Raw genomic sequence first — 19,509 nt, forward strand, 5'->3', positions numbered from 1 at the left:
ACGCAAGCCACTCGGGTCCCAACAATGGCGTCTGTGACGTCACAGCCGCCGAGACACCTGTCGGAGGCGGCGGCCGAGCGGGCGCCCGCCCGTGGCGCCGCCGTCAATCAAGCGGCGCGAGGGGTAAACAGTTTCGGTTTCATGCGCCGCCGTCTGCGCGGAGCCATGGCGGTCGCCATGCTGCTCCAGACATTCATTACGAGCGTGCGCAAGGGGCGAGAGAAGCAATTTCCTGCGCCTGAGCGCGCTCCCGCTGGGCCAAGTTCACTCATCCGCTCAACTGCTCGCCAAAATAAACGCGGTCCAGTCCAGACGGGGCCGCGGCAGCGTCGGGGACCGACGACGCCTGGCCCATTCCGCGGCGGCGGCGGCGGCCGCCGCCGGCGAGGGCCGTGCAAACATCGCGATGATGACCCAGTCGGGCACCCGCAGGCGCCTACGCGGCCACTCGTGCGGCGTCACGAGTGCGCCGGCCGACGCAACGCCGATGATTCCCCCGCCCCCCTCGGGGCAATCGGGCTCGATTCGGCGCCGCTCGCACCTCGAGTCACGTCCCGCACATTCTTGGAAAGGCTCCCCGCCAGGGAACCGCGCGTCGCCAGTTAACTGCGTGCTCGGACTCGCATAGCAGAAGCTGGCCCGCTCATTATACGCACAGGTGCCAGCCCTGCCCGGCGATAAAGTTCTCGGGGTTAACCTAGTTCAAGGCAGAACGCAACCGTGCCGAAGCCAAAGGCGCCGGGATGGCTGATGAGGGCACTTAACTGGCGCCACTGAAATCGAAAGCAAAACCTGCAAGCTCCGGTGGGCACCCTTTCTCACTAACCGAAAATCCCAACATGCGCAGAAAAACTATCCTTACGTGTGCCTACGCTGGTACCCCATTTACATTTTAATGAGATTTCAGCATACCGTTTTTTTTTTTCTGAGAATCTAGCGGCGCATTTAGACTTATAATTTTTTCTTCATAGCCCTTCCATGCCGATGCTCGTATTTCCCCCATCTTATTCTCTGATGCGCTCGGAATTTCAATGGAGTGAATTTTCCCATTGGCACTGCACATATCTACTTCCGCAAGCACATATTACAGAATCTCGCATATTAAAGTATGCACGAAAGGTGCACTTCTATCCAGGAACTTCCACTTTTCAAAATGTAATGCTGAATACCACAGGTTTCCAGAATTATATGCAGACTGTATCAATCAAGTGGTTGGATTATGAATCAACTACGTTATTAAAAAGCAGCCATGAAGCACTGAACAGGAATCTCAAGACCCTTCGAGCTGCCTCTATGGCAGAGTGAAGACTTTTCTCACATGGAAACAAGTTCACAGGTCCATGATGTAAAAGTAATGAAAGCGTTCCAAGCAGATGTGCAGTTATCAATGCTTGTTGCATGCAAACGTTGCAGAGCTTGTTCCTCTACCGACTCTAAGAAGTCCAGCGAAACGTTACCACTACATATGCCACAAGTGCATGTTCTGAAAGATTTGATCTGCACAAACTAATTAGCTGTCTGCACACTGTACTTTCAGGAACTAAGTGCAGACTAGTAATTCGTTTTCAACCAAAACGGTGCAACAGGATCATCAAACATGTCACTATGCCTCGCAACATCCTGCAAGATTATTCAAAAGCAAGGCACGTGGAAAAAGTGATCCATTGCATAGTTAAGATGCACGCTCATTTCATTTTTGGAGGAGCTCATGATTGCCCTCCAACTACCACTAATGAATGAAACATGTGGGATGATCTAAATGAGAGTGCAAAAAAGATTTTAGTTGGAGGTCAATGACACAGCAGTCCTTGCTCACCAACTGTAGTTGTTGCACACTGTAAGAGAAAAGCAACTGTGCCAACACATGCCTAATTATAGCTTTTTGCTTCTCAGCTGCATGTGCCTAGGTGAACAATGTGATTTAATTCCATTAAATGTAAAGTTTACTGAAAGATCACAATGACACTGAAGAAAAGATTAAATAATGACACTGCAGCGCACAACATTTCATTCTTGTCAACAATCTCATAATCTTTGAAAGCTGAAAAACTTCGGCTGAAGAAAGGTGCTAGAAATTGACTGGGCAGTAGCTCATAATTGTTCTCAAGCAATGAAACAAGTACTAGCACTTCGACACTAATGCTGGTCGAGGTCTTATTGTTGAGAAGTCTGCTGTCGAGAAGTGTTTTGGTATGGGCTAATTGGTTCACAGCTAAAAATGACACTGAGGATGGCGCAAATGATACAGGGACAAGGAAGACACATGAAGACACACTTTTATGTGTCTCCCTTGTCCCAGTCTCTTTTGCGATGTCCTCAGAATCGACTTTAGTTACTTGCTGTCGAGTTATAATTCTCAACGTACCCTAAAATTCTACCATGTAACACCATTCCAAAAGAGACCCTGAAGGCAAATGTGTCAGGCAACATTTTCCATAACGTCACAGGCGTTCTTCAAGAATTATTTGTTTTACAGGAACAGATAGCTTAACAGTGGAGGAAATTTAAATCCCATGTAAGTTCCTTGTAGAGCATTTGTGCCCCTAGCAAAACTCGACAGATGTCATCTGAGCCCAAAGCTGAGAGATAGTATTCCCAAAAGCTTGCACCTCTGGGTTTGAGCCCTGTGAGCTGAGCTAGTAGTGCACCATGCCAGCCACAGTTTGCACTTCCATATCACACTAAGGTTTTCAATGGACTTACTGGTTCTACTGTAGTATGCGATATCAACCCCAAAATTTAAAAAGCTATTTTGACTTCAAAGGGGCCTCAAACTCGTTTTACCATGCGGGCCGCGCTGACAAACTTTTGTCACCCATGTGCCATTAGCCAGAAAGGGGAGAGGGGAAAGAAGAGTTCTAGGCAAAAATAAAGTAACAAGTGCAAAGTGAACAAAATTATGAAAAACTAAATGCTAATGCAAGATATTAAAACAAATAACCACAAGCAGTCAAAGAAGGCAACTCAAAAACTAAATTTTTTTTCATTTTCCCTTTTAGTTTTCTTTTTTTTTTCTTGCTGTCATACTGAAAATTGCTAGGCCCTTCATACAAAAAGATTAGTGAGGTAGAACGGGATAGCTCAAAGTCGTACAACTGTCATCAGAAAATAAAAAAGGGTGAATGAGTGACATTCTTTCCTAACAGGGGAAGTATGTATAGGGTCAGTAGGCTGTATACGGCATTTTACTATCACCGGCATAGAGCAATAATGCCCCTGATGGCAGGGTTTTGTTTGGTGTAATTAAATAGGTTTGCCAGCCCATCAACCAAATTTAAGTTAAAAGCCGCATGCATTGTAATTGAGCAACATTTCAGTTATGCCACGAGCAATCTTGCCAAAACCTAGCTTGTACTGCGAGATAACTATACACACACAAACCCAATGTACCCTTAAGTTCAGCATTGCAGATAAACAGTACTTATTATGCTTAACTGAAAGTAGAAGGAGCACTTGCCACAAGACTTTTTGCAGAAGGAATATGCTTGCTCGAGAATGCGGAGAAATCAATAAAAATCATGATAAAGCGAATAATTCGCCTCAGCATGGATGAGACGATGCCCGTCAGTAAGTTTGGTGCCATAATTCAACTGTCATGGTCCAGTTAAGTGCACTGCTATGGTTTAAAAGGTTTTCCACAAAACCTTCAGCACCCCACAACAGAGCTCAAGGGCTAGGCAACTTAATAAAAGTTATTTCCATTTAAGTAACCTTGTAGCCAATGCTCTTATGTCTTTTTATAACCAGTTAACTGGCATATGTCACAAACTCAAATCTGCTATAAGTCCACTTTGCATATCTTGTACATTGAAAACTCCTGTATTGTGTTAACAAAGCCCATTTCTGATTGCTGGTAGAGTACTAACTGCAGTTTACTTGTTTACTGGCAGCTTCCTTGAAAGCCTTGTGCAGCCAAAAAGATATCAATATTCTTCCTAGTGCAAGCTGTATTTCCTTTATTCATACAAAGGCAATGGCAGAAGCCAACAGGCATCATTAATTCATTGAATTAAAGGGTGAAAATAATCACGTCAAAATTTTGAACCGCCACGCAGGCCTGCTACTCTGTCTACATTTTCAAGTAACAAAGAATGCAAAAAAAAAAATTGAACAAGGAATCTTCAGAGCGCAGGAAAATAATAGCTGTATGTATGCCCATTTATTCCATCAACCTTGGAGCACTACTCTGCTTTTAATACTGAACTCTTTCTAAACTCTCTTCAAACACAGCAGGTATCACTGCGGAAGTAGTGGGTCTGCAAAACCATATCACTCCGCCACGTATCATTCGTTCCTCTTCAAACTCTGGTGAGTGTTTGAACGAAATCCGACAGCGGTAAAAAATGATGTGGCAACACTGAAAACCACAGCTGAAGCTGTGAGGCACTGAGTGTTCGGGCCCTCTGGCCATAATTTTCAAAGAGCTGGAACTACTTCGAGCGCGGATTGAGTAAAAGAGATCCGCCCTACCAGTCACATATACTGCCACATGCAATTCTTGCTTCGCGAGGTCTCGATCAGTCGCGGGATGAAAATGTGGCAAAACTTAAACGAAGTCCAGGAGGTGCCGGTCACGGCACCCAAGGGTTGTCGCAATGAAATATGCTTGTTTACTTTGGTTGTACGACGAACTACTCTTTGGGTGCAGGCTTAGCCTGAGCAAACAGGCGCACTACCTTTGGCAACGTTGCCCATGTGTGAAACGACAGTGCAGAGAAGGCCTGAAAATGTTTCTACGGAAATGCATCTGCGACAAAAAGTGTTCTATAAATTTTTCATATTTTTCGCAACCAGCAACTGCTTTTGCTGTAAGAGTATCCATGAAGTCCACTTTTCCAAGGCTAAGACATATATGTAGCTGGAATAACCACAGGAAACGAAGAAGTAACATGCATATACCAATCAGGTGCCTGCCTTTGTAACTTGTCATGCAAACCAGCAATTGCAAGTAGCTAATGACAGCCTAACTGCTATTTAGTACTAGTATGCATACATGAGAGCCCCCCCCTCAACGTGGGTGGATGAGCTCCAGTAAAGACACACAAAGGCAAGCTGGCATATGGAAGAAGAGGAGCTTTAATGGCCGCTCAGGCAACGAGGGCAGAGGCCGTGGAGGACTCGTACCTCCAGGTGGGGGCCAGGATGCGCTTGGCCTTGTAGTAGCGCACCAGTCTGTGGATACGGCTCTCCACCAAGATGAGACGGAACTTGGAGTCCCGGTCCTTGCGGTTGCGCTCAAGGTGCTTGCGGATGGCCACTGCCTTCTTGATCAGCGAGTACAGGTCCTCGGGAAGGTCGGGGGCCAGGCCCTTGCCCTTGAGGATGCGCAGGATCTTGTTGCCTGTCACCCAGCGCACCTGCAAAGGAAATCGTATCATTGTAACTACCGTATTTACCCAATTCCAACGCGCCCCCGATTCCAATGCGCACCCAATTTACGGCACCAAAAAAAAAATTTCAAGCCCCGATTCTAACGCGCGCCCGATATTGGTAATGAAAAAAAAAAAATACTAGCCCCGCTTCTAACGTGCATGTGACTTCCATGAATGAATTTGCAACCGTTTTTATATTTTAAGGAGAGATGCGGGTGGAAAAACCGCGATTTTTTTCGATAAGTCGATTGTGTATTTTGTTGCGTTTTGTATTCCCCCAAGCCTCTTTTATGTGCAAAAAAATCAAAGCCGATAATCAATGGGAAGTTAGTAAAAAATGCAATTAAAACACTCGCGGTGGCTCGCGAAAGTGCAAATTTGACAGAATTTCGGGAACGCGGCATTTCGCTCCACGGCGTTGCCCGCTCTTGAATATTCGCGGGGAAGTAGGCCTACTCATCTTCTGCGAGAAGCCACTTCGGCAGCGGCGCATTCTTGATAAAAATACGAAAAAAAAGATCGTCGCGCCCGAGTCTAGTGTCGCGACTGGCCCTTCAAATCACGTGGTACGATTGGAGCCCTTCCATTGGCTACGAGCATTCCACCGCACGGTCGGGCGCAGACGCTCTTCGTTCTGCCGCCACCGAGACGTGAACCAACGCTTCTGCCCTGGTTTTTCTCCTTTTTCCGCTATGGATGTGACTGAGAAACGAGATCTTCGTTCACGCAAGTTCCTGACAAAGCATCAGTATAAAGGAAGACGACCCAAGCTCAAGCGGAGAGCTCCGGCTATGGGAGGTTCGTCTGCTGCTAGGCGTAACTGCGGCAACGGCGATGCACCATTTGGATCCTTCAAGCTTTTTGCGGAGCATCCATGACTTCGTCAGTGCATCTCAGCGAAAGATAAAGATCTTCGGCGGCGAAAACAAGCGTAAAAACGAGCGCGGAAACGCTGTTATCTGTGAGATCTGCATGATGCACGACCTCGTCAGCGGCGCGGCGTGCCCCGCCTGCGGATGATGTAATCTGTGTCAGAATCGGCCGCAAAACAGAAAGGAGTCTCATTGTTTTTGGAACTTTACCGCCGAAATGATGCGTTTCCGACAACCGTTGTTTCATCAACATATTCTTCGAGCCGCGTATCTCGATCGTGCAACGGCAGTGATGAGGCGTCCGCCCGTGGCAGTGCACGGGATACCGTCGCCGTCTACGTGGTCGTTGAGCACGCGACCAATGACAAGCGCCACACCGGTTGAAAACGGCTCCTGCGACGCAGAAAACGACGAGCAAACGTGCTCCCATGTTTACTAGCAGTACCAGCAGTTAGTGAGCTCCCACATCGTATAATGGCGATGACGATGGGCAGCTATGGGGCAGTTTCGGTTTGCACTCGAATCCAACGCGCATGCGATTTTGAGACGTATTTTCCCCGAAAAAAGGTGCGCGTTGGAATTGGGTAAATACGGTACTATTCGGAGACACACAGCATCAGAAAAGTGAACTGGGCAGTTGACAGAATGCACCATACCATTTGCTCTTAGTAAAAATCAGCTGTTTGGCTCTTGTGGCTATACAGATGGCATCAAAAGAATGCATTTATTGGTGAGAGAACTGAATTCCTCAAAATAGCACTTTTTTCTTCCTCACTACTGGATTAATACCCCTGTCACACTGGCATTTCGAAGGTCCTCGAACCAACAGTCTATCGACTCAAAGGCCATTCACTAAGTGCTGCTACACAGGCGGTTTCAACAGCCATCGAGTCAACGGAGCAGCGAAGGACTCTATCGAGATTTTGAGTACCTTCGAGCATTGCCCAATGTTGCTAGCGTTGCTTCGAGCGGCATCAACGCGCACTTTCGTGCAAGGTACAAAAGCATGAACAAACATTATATTCCTAAATTTTAATGCAAGCATTAAATTAATAGTTAGTCCAATAATTTTAAAAATGTATCGGTCTGGTTTAAAGCGCATTAATTTTATACTCTCCATCGCAGAAGACAGAAACACCAGTGGCATCAGTGTAGCCAACGTTTTACAAACTGCGAAAGCAAATCATACTAAAGGCAGTCTCTTTCAAGACAATGCAAATGGCCTTTGATATGAAATCAAAACATCCTATGAATATAAAAAAGTGCATTTTGACATAATGTTCAGATTCATAAAAATATTTTTGTTAATTGTGCAATATCAAAAGTAGCGATTGCGGCGCCACACAATCTTGGCATAAAACATGAGAACCATTTCAATGGGCACTGAGATTTGCCGTCTAGCAGCGACACAATTCCTTCGAGTTCGATAGTGATTACAAACCTCGAAGGCTCTCGACTGAAACTGGCCATGCGACAGGGCTATTAAACTCGCGTCAAGACAAAAAATTTGTAACCACTATTTGAAAGAAAAAAAGCTCTGCACAAAAAACAGCCTTGGTATCAATACAGTTTACTTGTAAAAACAGCCAGCGACAGTGGAATGTGCATTCATTTTAGTGCGAAAGCACTAGTTCACGAGGTCCAATCGGCTCATCCGAGTCTATGTGAAGCTTCACACCTGAGGCTTGAACGTGGCAAAACCTAGAATAGCAACAGCCCATGCAGAAGTAAAATAAACATTGCCGCGATTGGGTTTGGATCCCGTGGTGGAGCGAATAGGTCAGCTTCGCTAGCCACTGCACAAGGGCACTATGCTTATCGCCGCAGCCGATTACGCTGCGTGTTTAACTGCAACACACTCTTGCACTGCTCCAAGCACTCCTCCAAGGGGGGGGGGCAAGGGGGCCCCCCATGAAACTTAGCTCATCACCCCCCCCCCCCCCCCCTTTTCACATTTATATGGGGCCCGCACAACAGCTACGTTTTCATGTGCTTTCCGGAAAGATTTCAGTCAAAAAGCTACCCACAAGATCAAAACCATTATGTTGCACAGGCTGTAGTTGTTTCTCAAAGCCTTCCAGGTTATTACTCGTATCAGGTGCTGCTTTTTACTGTTACTGCAGTGGCTCAGTGATTATGGTGTCTAGCTGCTAGCTGCTGACCCAAAAGACGCGGGTTCAAATTCGGCCGCAGAAGTCGCATTTTGACAGAGGCTCATGTATTGTTCAATGTCAGTGCACATTAAGGACCCCAGGTAGTCAAAATTATCCAGAGCCCTCCACTGCGGCGTCTCTCATAGCCAGAGTCACTTTGGGACATTACACCCCATAAACAAACAAAACTGTTGCTTTCAGGTTTACTTTGCATGACTTCAGCACAAGAGCAACAAAACCACGAAAGACTTGTGTAGGAGCTGTACAAAATGCCAAAGTTCTGCTACAATGTAATGCACTGAGAGCAACAGCAAAACTGTGCAAAAAGCTAAATACAGCAACGCTAAATGTAAAAATGAAACCTTATTCTTCCTATGAAAGGCACCCCCCTCCCCAAGAAGGAGAGTGCATCAAGACATAGTATACACAGTTTTCACTATGTCATAGCTCCTGCCATCTCTTGGTCCAGAAAGCACAGCGAAAGCCTCGGCCTTTTGTTAACCCGCCCATCGCAAACCGGTTCCCGCATACACTGTGGAAGCTAGCCACAGTACCCAAAGATGGCGCCCTGACGTCACATGGAAACTATCTATTGAGAAACCATGGATCCAAAATAATAAGTTTTTGAAGTGACATACCGGTGCCAGCTGCATTAGCCTAGTGCTTCCAAAACAACCGAGAAAATCAAAGAAAAAAAAATGAGCGGGGATTGGAAAGTGAACAGTGGGGTGCGTGACAAACTAAACTTGTCAACTGATATCGACAGACCTCAGCCTTTGACTGCAGTGCAGTCAAGAGAGAAAAGTACCCAGTCGTCAGCAAGAAGGAAACAGCAGAATAAAACTAAGCTGTGAAACAAGTTGCCTGCAATGCTGACCTGTGTAGAGACATGCCCCGCAATAGATGCCACACAACCTGAAGCAGTCGCTACTCTTCACATGCTGGAAAGTGCATGACACTGCTTTGTTGCCTGCCAAGTTACGAAAAATCCAATAATGAACCACCCTGGACAATGTGCCAGAGTTGTGGACTGGTGAAAAGACAGGCCAAGAGCATTTGGGAGCAGGTTTCACAGAAGGCAAGACATACTAAGTCATCTGCCAAGCGTGAAAATGCGTGAAATGAGAGCATGTGGCCACCCTCTTCAGAATGCCAATGCGACCATCACAGCCACGCATTGAAGAGGAAGTGGCAGCCCTCACAAAGCACCACCTCCAGGTCCATCCTCACCTGCTACACATTTCTTCGATTCGTGGCTGTGTCGAACGTACTGGCACTCCACAGAGCATAGCCACGGGCTCACACCTTTACAGTAAGTGCTGACGACCCTGTACATATGCAGCAGCTTTCTAGTGCTTGGAACCACAAGCCCAATACTGAGGTCGGGATGAAAATATGTTTTTATACTAGAACCACAAACTCAAGTACCCCACAGCACACAATATGCAAAAAAAGGAAACCTAGGTGCCCAAACAGAAACTGAAAGGAAAATAATGCGACAAGGAGCGTATCAGCTGCAAGCACCCTGCCAGTCACATACTCTCTCCCCCTTTTCATTGCCGCTGCAGGTCAGTACTTATCAGCCAGAATTGAAAAAGCAAGGGGTTCGCGCCCTTGGGCCCTGCTGCCCTGAAACTAGTCATGAGGATATGGCAAGAGAGTGAAGCTTGCAACGTGCTGCAAATGCGGGACCCAGAGATCAAGAACTAAGTGTAGTGGCAGTAGTGAATGTTAGATGGTAATGAAATGCACTTGGCCCACAAGGAGATAAAATTGTGAACGCATGAAGTTTGGGGGGAAAGCACAACTTCTGGATGCAGAAGCAACAAGAAAGAGAGAAACCCACAATGACAGGGAATGGACTCAAATCTAGCGCAATCCGAAGGTTAACTTCAAGTGGCACACGAGGCAGTGAGAATGGCAATATGAATGTGACAACCAACAAATTAAGCTCCTTTTAAAAGTATTCAAGTGGGTCTATCGCGGAGACCTTTTTTTTCCTTCACACATGTGCACTTATGTTTGTTCTGGATAACGATGTCTGCTCAAGAGAAGCAGAGGGGAATTATGTGCATACACTGTGCAGACCTTCAGCAAAAAAGTGTGCAAAAGTGGAATGGGGATGGAATCTGCTGAGCACACCCTTCTTGTCATACATAGGAATAAGCCAATGGACCATGCACATACAATAAGCAGTAGCCCTCGCAACCTGTCTGACTATGGCTCCTGTTGGTTGTTGGATCACACTTTAGCAACACGGCTGCTACCTACTGCCACCACCACCAAACATGGAGTAAATTAAAACACCGGCCCGGAACACTCGCGAACCATACAGGAAGCAAATGTCTTGAATATAAGCTGTGCACACCTGTGCCACTCCGTGGGAATCCCTAAGGATGACGCCGATCTGGGAAGGTGTGAGGCCCTTCTTGGCGAGCTTGTAGATGTGCTCCTTGACGTCGTCAGGGGTCAGCTTGAGCCATGTGGGCACGCTCCGCCGGTATGGCAGCGCTGACTGGGAAATACCCTTGCCACTGCAGTGCATACGCCCCATCCTGGATACCTTGTGCTACGCAACCCTGCAAAACCAATCAGAACACACATGTCAAACGAGCGCTAAAGCGAAATCCAGCACCAAATCGAAGACTAAAACATGAAAGCCTACGAGCAAAACCAATTGCAAGTCAAGAAAGCAAACATCTGTTGAGTATCCACATCTGGGTTCAACGCAAGCTTTAATCATTCCTCGCAATCGTAAAAACCGTGCCACATGGAAAGGAAAAATGTCTGCAGGGTTTACAATGTTTCAAGAATAACGAGATTCAAGCGACATGGTCATCAAGAAACTGCTCACACACGACCGGGCGGGATCACAAACTAACTCAGCAACCTTGCAGACTGATCGAAAGCAAAAATGCAAAGTTAGGCTGTTCAGGACAGCTTTCCAGCTTTACTTTCAAAGGTGGCGGGCTGCCGACATGTGCAACACGCAAAAATCGTGCTAGTCGGCGCCGACGGGCCCTTCAACATTTGCAGCTGCTAAAATGAGCTGGATGTTCCCTTTCAGATAACATTATCGAAAGGTTTAGTTTAGCTGAGGAGCTAATCGAACGGAGGCTTGTCACAAACGCGGTTATGGTAAGAAACCGGCATTGCAGCGCAAGTGCGGCCGGCGTGAGCATTAGGGCTAGCTCAAAACACCGACTCTGCAGCTCAAGCAAGGTAAGACGCTGTTAGAGCCATTCCACGCCAGGTATTCACAGTTATTCGATGTCTCCCTTTTCAATAACCACATACTAGCTTCAGACTCGAAAAAACTAGTCCAGCACCCGACCACATGTGGCCGTATTAGCTCCGGACATCACTACCAGGCCGAGAGCCCAATGCTGCTTAAGCCTACCCAACAACACGTCCGTAAAACAACTAACAACATTTAATACACAATGCCTTTGGTTTTAATGCGCGCAGGAAACACTAAAAGCAAACCACCAATATTATTTTATGCTTTCGATGAGGTTCATAACATGCAAGAGGCACACTTACAGGCTCCTAAAACACGCGTGGCCGCACTCGCGAGAGTCGGTGAAAAAGGAAGTTGCCAGACGAGCAAACTGGACAGTGCCAAGTTGACCAAGTTTAGACCTAAGCCGTCCAACCCATAGAAACTCTATGGTCCAACCAAAGTGCCGAGCACGGTGCCGAGCTTACGGGTATTCTTTTTTGTCTTACGCTCTAAAACATTACCAAACTTGATTAAAAATATATTTATTTATTTGTTTACAAAATACTGCGGACACTAAGTTCAGCAGAGTGGGCGAACAAGTCAATAAAGCCACAAAAAAAAAATGAACTGTGAGCACTTCGCGTGACATTATCATTAATTAGTTTCATATAAAATTAACGTTATGGCACTGCATAGCACACAGCCACCTTTCGCGTTTAGCTTCGCGTTTCGATGGAGGTAAAACGCAAAAGGGGACCGTGCACTGTGCGATATCAGTGTACGCTGAAGATACCCAGGTGGTCGAAATTATTGCGGAGCCCTCCACTAAAGCACCTCTTTCTTACCTTCTTCTATCGCTACCTCCTTCTATCGCTACGACCTCACACCTCAGTGCATAGAGTTTCTTAAGAAACTCTATGCCTCAGTGGACACCTAAACCGTGCCGTAAGGTACGGAGGAAGGTGGGAATGAGTAGTGTGGAGAAAACGAAAGATGTAAGAGGTATCTTTCATTGCCGCAGTTACTCGCGTAATTTGCGCATTCCTAATTTATTACCCGGGTTTATCGCGTATTTTACGCTCCCTGCTGCGCCAAACCACTAGCATTCACGCAAGGCAGGCTTGGGAAGATGCTGCCGCTGCGTGCATGACGTGGCTGTGGGGGTAGAGGAGTGGCGAAGGAACGCTTCTCAAAAAAGAAAAAAATGGAAGGACGCTTTGCTTCGCCTTAAGAGTAGACGCGATAGCCGTTACCGAAATCACGTCTCAATTACCAGTCATCATCATCATCAGCCTGACTCTATGGCGCCCACTGCATGACCCAAAAGACGCGGGTTCGATCCTGGCCGCGACGGTTGAATTTCGATGGAGGCGAAATTCTAGAGGCCCGTGTACTGCGCGGTGTCAGTGCACGTTAAAGAACCCCAAGTGATCGAAATTTCCCCAGCCCTTCACTATGGCGTCTCTCATAGCCAGAGTCGCTTTAGGACGTTAAACCCCATAAATCAAACCTAAACCAAACCGCAGGGCAAAGGACACTCCCATGCCTCTCCAATTAACCCTGTCCTTTGCAAGCTGTGGCCAACTGCAAACTTCTTAATCTCATCTTTCTGCCGCCCTACGCTTGCCTTCTCTTGGAATCCACTCCGTTACCCTAAAGGATACGCGGTTATATTGACTTCACAATCATAAAGAGCATTTGATTACCAAGTACCAATTCCAATTATAGACTACAATCATCGATCCCCAATCATTAATTACCAACCACCATTAGATATCACGGTCATCGATTACTGTCAGACTTACCGATTACCAATCACAATTATCAATCACCAAACACCAATCACTATCTAGGTTATGCTGCACGACATACTCATACATATAGACACACCACTTGTTTCAGTGCAATGAAGCACCATAACAGTGCCTTTTCATTCCGCACAATTTCTGATGCTTAATTAGTATATTTATTCTTTTTTATTACTGTGCACATTAGTACACATACAAAACACGTTACTAAGCCATACACACCACAACACATCCACTAGGTGCCCCTCCAACACGCTTCACCCTTCCTGCGTCGAGTGGCCACCTGGCACGCAGAGGGCCTGGGTTCAAACCCCATTGTCGGGTAATTTCTTGTAACGAATTACTTCTATATTTTGAAATACTCTATTAGAGGAACTTCCTCACCAAGTTTGGGTTCATTTGTTTAATTTGTTAGCTTTATTTGAAACTTATGGGATTTTTTCGGACTGACACGGGATAACGGGCTATGCCAGGTTTTCAGCAGAACTGAGCTCCTTACACTTTCATGCAAAAATGCTCGAAGATCCAAGGATGCGTGCATACCGAAATGGTGCTTGTCGAGTTCCGAAGGAGGGCTAAGTGCCAGCGAAAAGCCAAAAGCTATCGCATTTGGCTTCCTAAGGGCTGGTTTGGAGTTTGCAATTTTGTCTCCATTTATCCGACTGGTGCCTTTGCAATTGTATAGATTTTTTGCCAAGCTAGTGGCAAGAGCTGAGGGGTCGACGTACAGGTGGCAATATATGGCATGTATTATGTGTTATGACCTTTGCAGATTTTATAAGGACACGTTCGCGAAATCTCTGCGTAATTTGTGACCCCCTTTTTGAAGCCTTAATTTAAAGAAAAAGAGTGTGCAAATTATGAGAGTAAATACAGTAATTGGTTGTATTTCCACATCCTGTATTGGTACACAGTGTATATTGCTGCCCTACCCTGATCCTTTCTTACTATCCCTCCCCGCTTTCTTTCCCTCTGCTTGTCCTTTTATTCCCGCTAGCCGCAGCTCAGGTGCTTCAGGTTTCGATGGTACATGCCACAGCTAGCACCATCTGTTCCTCCCATTGTTGTTTTTATTTTAATAATAAATAGCCACTAACAACATAACAGCAATTGGCACACCTGTACAATATATAGCACAGGTCATTATAAAACAGGACAATGAGCAGCAGTGAAGATGGTTCTTTAATGATTCCCTCAGGCACGCAATGCAGCAAATTGTTGGAAAACCTCCAGCACGTGGGGGTCAATGTCGCTGGTGAACAAGAGTGATTCCAGTGTGGTTACATATTTGAAGACATGTTCATGGTGCTGCAAGAAAAGGAGACACACAACCAACTTCAGTAAACAAGAACAGACGGCACAGAACGCTAGTTAGCACACAAGCCGTAGACTTCAAGACGCCAATTAGAATTGATAATGAACAGGAACTTGAATAAATCCACTCATACAAGTGCTAAAACAACATCTGAAAGCGGAAAAAGGAAAAAAAAAACAAAAAACTTGCATGACGCTTAATCTATTGCATGACACTGGATTGCATGACAATGCAATAGCAATAGAGATCCCTCCCATGAAAGCACTCCTCTTTCATAGAATCACAGATAGTGGGCAGTCCTCATACCACTACTCGTGCAGTGGTGCAGTGGTTGAAGGGGTATGCAGGGCGAAAAATGTGCTTAAAATAAAGAAAAAAAAAACTTCTGGATTTTCATCAGCAAGGTTATAAATTAGGGACAAATCTTTCAAGTTTGGTCATGATCTGCACAGTAGAAATTTAGAAAATTTAGTCTTCTCTGCTGAAGGGTGCCGCGTAAGGTGTCGCCGGCAGTGCATAAAAACGTTTCTAACACTCTGCACATTGGCAAACAGGCACATAACAGTTCATTTTTGCCCTTTGTGGACTTTTTCAGGTGTTTTGCAAAACTGAAGGAGAAAAGCAATAAAAACTTGAGCATAAACTACATAAACCTGGCCTTGCTAGCCGTAACTGGTAGGCAAAGTGAAGCTAACTCAGTGATTAGCGGAACCACATCACGTGACACTTGAAGGTGAATTTCTAGCCTTTACTGTTCATAAGGCCTCTGTTTTATGGCTGCCTTAGCTGCCTATATTTACTAGTGTTCAGCGTATCTCTGCGGGTTTTTGAGCACAAAATCGCCCACAGTTCAAGAACAGAAAAATAAGCCATAAAAGTGGCAAGTGCTTGCTACTGAACCGCATCACATCGAAGGAGGGGGCCTTACGTATACAGCATGGGTTTTAAAAAAAAAAAAAAGCGCGTCAAACAAAAGCACAGGTGCTCACCCTTTAAAGTCATTTTACTCAGTTCACAGTTTTGGGCATAACTGCAGATTTAGGAACTCTTGTTTTCAAACTGTGCAGGCAAAATTTACTTTCAAGATTCTTTCTGAAATCGCTAGGCCTTTATGACAAAAAAAAAATTTATAAAGCAGTGAGTTCAAAAAGCAAAGTTGCTTTTGAGTTGTGGGATATTTAGAAACACTGGCAAAAAACAACACTGTCATCCCTTTATTCTGTACGAGAGGCTTTTCTGGGGTCATTTATGCAAAAAAGTTAGCAAATTAAAGAATTTTTAAGTCTTCCTAATCTCCCAAGTTTCTTACTAGTTTTCCTAATCTGACGCTCTCACTGGCTTATTCTGTAGTCAACAACTTTTGTCACACTCAAGATACAGCATTAAATTTCGGTTCTGTTTTAATACCGTAAGGATGCAGCATCCCTGTAGAGTCAAACCAAGTGGCAGCATTATCAATGAAGAGAAAGAACAAATCTTAAAGCAATAATGGCAAAGTTGGCAATTAAACTTGCATGCCTTTCATGTTCCATGAAGTGACATCCTCAGGCAGTGTGAATGACGTCGCATGAGTGTGCTCAACAAAATTGAGCGGCTTCAATTGAGCATAAAGGGAGGCTCAGGGAGTAACAGACTTACGGTAATAGACTTAAGTGATATAAGCAATAGACATGAGTAACAGACATTGTAATAATTGTCTAATACTCAGAAGTAAATTTCCATTACCTTTGAAGAATTCAAACCTTGCCATGTTTTTGATCACACAAATTCTGGATGATGCAGACATTTTGCAACAATGTGAGAAATTCACACCACTGAAATTTTACTTTTGCCAGGTGAGTGAAAACCATGCAATCTTTAATACATAATAACCTGGACACTGAGTTAACAAAGCATAAGCATTCACTCAAAACATTCATCCACTGAAATCAGAAGTTCAAATTACCAAAAAATTCCACACTCCACTCTACTGACTGCCTGCATGAGCAACCTCACCTGGAAGAATACTTCCTGCAGGCGACCCAGCGTCCAGCGAAACCAGTACGTCTGGAAGTTGGTGCCTTCAACTTCACACTGGCCAATGTGCTCGGTCAGTGTCATGATGAATCTCTGGAGAGAAAGAGGGGGGCAAGCAATGATGCAGACTTGATTACGATACTTGTGCCACTAGCTATCAAAGCGGACATGCTAAAGTAATAACTCCAGAGTGCAGGGGTCCTACATCACTTTAGCCTCGGGGAACCCCAACAGCTTTCACAGGAATCTCGCATGTTTCGGCTTTTGACCCTTCCTACCTAACATGCGTGCAAACGAGCATGCAAATGTACGGCCCATGAGAAAATGTGGCCAAATTAAAAAATTACGCCTGGCTCTATAGTAAAACAGCCTGTGATGAGCAAAACAGTATGCTTAGTCACAAAATTAAGTGGGTAAAGCAACAGTGGACCTGAAGGCCAGGAGAGCATACTGCCAGCATGCATGCATACCGGGCATGCAGGGATTTAGGTGCTTGGGGAACCAAAAAAGTGCTTCAAGGAGCCCAACGGTTCTGCAGAACTCTGTTTAGGTTTGGTTTATTGGGGTTTAGCGTCCAAAAGCGACCCAGGCTATGAGGGACAGAACTCTGTCTAAGGGGGATACTGGTCTTAGACCTGTTTTCCTTATTTTTAGTCCAATCCTAATGAAACTGTACCACCTTGCTCAGTTTTTTATACTGATTTCAGCAATGAAATTACCTTTCTCATAAATTAGTCGGCTCCCAAGATAATTAATTTTAATTAGTCGTTCATTAGTACCTCGGTGCAAAAAGAACTGCTCAATAAAAAATCATTTTTAATCCATGGCTACATAGTATGGTGAGTAAAGAGTGCAATAATCAAAACCATTTATTGCTGTATTTATTGCACTGATCTGAGGTATTGTTATGCCACTTTGGTTTTTCTTCCTTGCGATTTAATCTGATGAGGATTTTTTTTTCCTTCATGTAACATGAGTCTTGTGTCTATTTTGTTCTCACCGTCATACTAATTTGATGTCCGTTATTTTGAATGTGTTTTTTTTTTTGCCTGTGTGTATGTCTGCGCGGTTCCGCTGCCTGTCGGGCTCTGCCGCTCAAGCCCTATGAGGCTTTGGCAGGCCGGATTTCTGTACATTTTTTTAAATATTTGGCGCAATAAAGAATTATTATTATTATTATTATTATTATTTTTTCATTTTACCCTCATTAGTAATTTTACAGCACTTGGAATATCAGTGTTCAAGGTTCGAAAGTAATGCATCGATAAACTTTGCGAAATTGTAGATTTTTAAAGTGCGATTGAACAAATCTGCTTCGATTATTGCACACACTGTGCCTTCAGCTTCCCATAGCAAGCAATATGACATCTCTGTCTGTCCTAGATGTTGAGATATCGACATATTAAGACAGCCAGATATCCGAAATTTTCATGCCATTAAATTATCTGCTCCTGCATAAATTCAGCCCACACAATGATCTAAATCGAATATTATGGTAAAAATGTTGATTTCTTGAAGGAAAAAATTGTTACAGTTGGAAAATAATAGCTGTAGATTCCACAAATCTCATTTTTTGAAAATCGATTTTTTGGTCTCAAAGACCAGTGTCCCCCCTTAAGAACCACTGCTTTTGCAATAGTAACTACAAACTATAGTAGGAAAGGTTTTTCATTTCACATTGTGACATGGCCAAACACCCCAAGGACAGCAACGATACCAATCCTATCTGATCAGCTTTCTGAATGTCAATGTAATAGCAAGGTGGTAGTAATGGGTGAAAAAAGTTCAATCAGATGTTTCTGATTAAAAGGGCACCTGCCCACATCGCACCTGGAATATGATGAGAAACAGGTTCTTTAGGTCACTTTGGGTTGCTTCCAGCTTCTCTTCCATCCTCTCCACCATCTCGTCTGTGGGCTGATCCTTGTCACCTGAGTCACCCTGTGCATAACACACACACACACACACACATCACCAGTTTGCTCGATTTACTAGCTTTAACTACAAAGCAAGGCAGACAGGAGCAAACAGCCAGTGGCGTGGCAATATATGTCAGCACTCTGTAAACTCATCAAATGGTAATGTGCAAGCAAAAAGAGAAAAGAACAGCACCACCTTGTAATGGATAAATGCAATCGTAGTCTATCTACACACAGAGAAGTTCTAGGTGAAACAAATAAGGTACGAATGTCATGTCAGCTTGAGCTAATGAAGTAGCACGAATTAATGTTGGAACACCAACCTTGCTGAGCTTGCTCTTGGCATCCTCCAGTTCATACTCCAATTTCCTGACATGCTTGATCATCTTACGAATCGTGAGGTGGAGGATTTCCCATACGTAGGGCCTGAAAGAAGAGACAAAGAAATAAAAATGTAGCATGTAAAAACGCTAAGCATACACATACTTCTATCACTGAGATAAGTGATTACTATTGCTGAAAGAGGCTGCTGTTTAACAGTAAACTTGGATGGCGACGATGAGCCAGCCTCATTACAAGAGAGTTGCAATGTTACAAGTCAGCTGCAAAGCTTCTTGCAGCAAATGAACTGTAAACTGAATGCATTGACGACTGTACAAAGCACATAGCTAGGAGAAGTGACAGGTTTGCACAATGCTCGCATCTGAAGCAACTAGCTCACCTGCACTAAGTGAAGCTGAACCCCATAGAAGGGTGCAGTAAATTATCTCACACTGACATGAATGGACTGCCCACAAGTGTATTTCACTGCTACTAATATACCGAAATTTG

The 19,509-nt window shown here is 44.8% G+C and overlaps 2 protein-coding genes across 3 annotated transcripts in view; both read right to left on the minus strand.

Moving 5' to 3' along the window:
* Positions 1-5,053: 5,053 nt before the first annotated feature.
* RpS13 (ribosomal protein S13) lies at positions 5,054-12,048 on the minus strand. Its single transcript, XM_089545215.1, has 3 exons — positions 11,941-12,048; positions 10,766-10,976; positions 5,054-5,357 (listed from the first exon to the last, which is right to left on the minus strand). The coding sequence occupies exons 2-3, from the start codon at positions 10,949-10,951 to the stop codon at positions 5,088-5,090; spliced, it is 456 nt and encodes a 151-aa protein (XP_089401341.1). The 5' UTR covers positions 10,952-10,976; positions 11,941-12,048; the 3' UTR covers positions 5,054-5,087.
* Positions 12,049-14,592: 2,544 nt separating this feature from the next.
* LOC149342743 (nuclear cap-binding protein subunit 1-like) overlaps positions 14,593-19,509 on the minus strand; it is a 48,376-nt gene continuing 43,459 nt past the window's right edge. For both annotated transcript variants that reach the window (XM_089545216.1, XM_089545217.1), the window contains 4 exons: positions 19,002-19,104; positions 18,590-18,700; positions 16,739-16,852; positions 14,593-14,736 (listed from right to left, as the gene is read on the minus strand). In XM_089545216.1, the coding sequence (XP_089401342.1) occupies positions 14,623-14,736; positions 16,739-16,852; positions 18,590-18,700; positions 19,002-19,104 (442 nt within the window). In that variant the 3' untranslated portion in view covers positions 14,593-14,622. The remainder of the gene's footprint in view (positions 14,737-16,738; positions 16,853-18,589; positions 18,701-19,001; positions 19,105-19,509) is intronic.

Source organism: Amblyomma mixtum, chromosome 5, assembly GCF_055824585.1.
Source record: "Amblyomma mixtum isolate Tamu chromosome 5, ASM5582458v1, whole genome shotgun sequence".
NCBI classification, from domain to species: Eukaryota; Metazoa; Arthropoda; class Arachnida; order Ixodida; family Ixodidae; genus Amblyomma; species Amblyomma mixtum.

Excerpts from the sequence above, each read along its gene's own strand:
- RpS13 (XM_089545215.1), bottom strand. The coding sequence starts at position 10,951 with ATGGGGCGTATGCACTGCAGTGGCAAGGGTATTTCCCAGTCAGCGCTG. Across the intron at positions 5,358-10,765 it reads ATTCCCACGGAGTGGCACAG|GTGCGCTGGGTGACAGGCAA; the intron begins GTGTGCACAGCT and ends TTTCCTTTGCAG.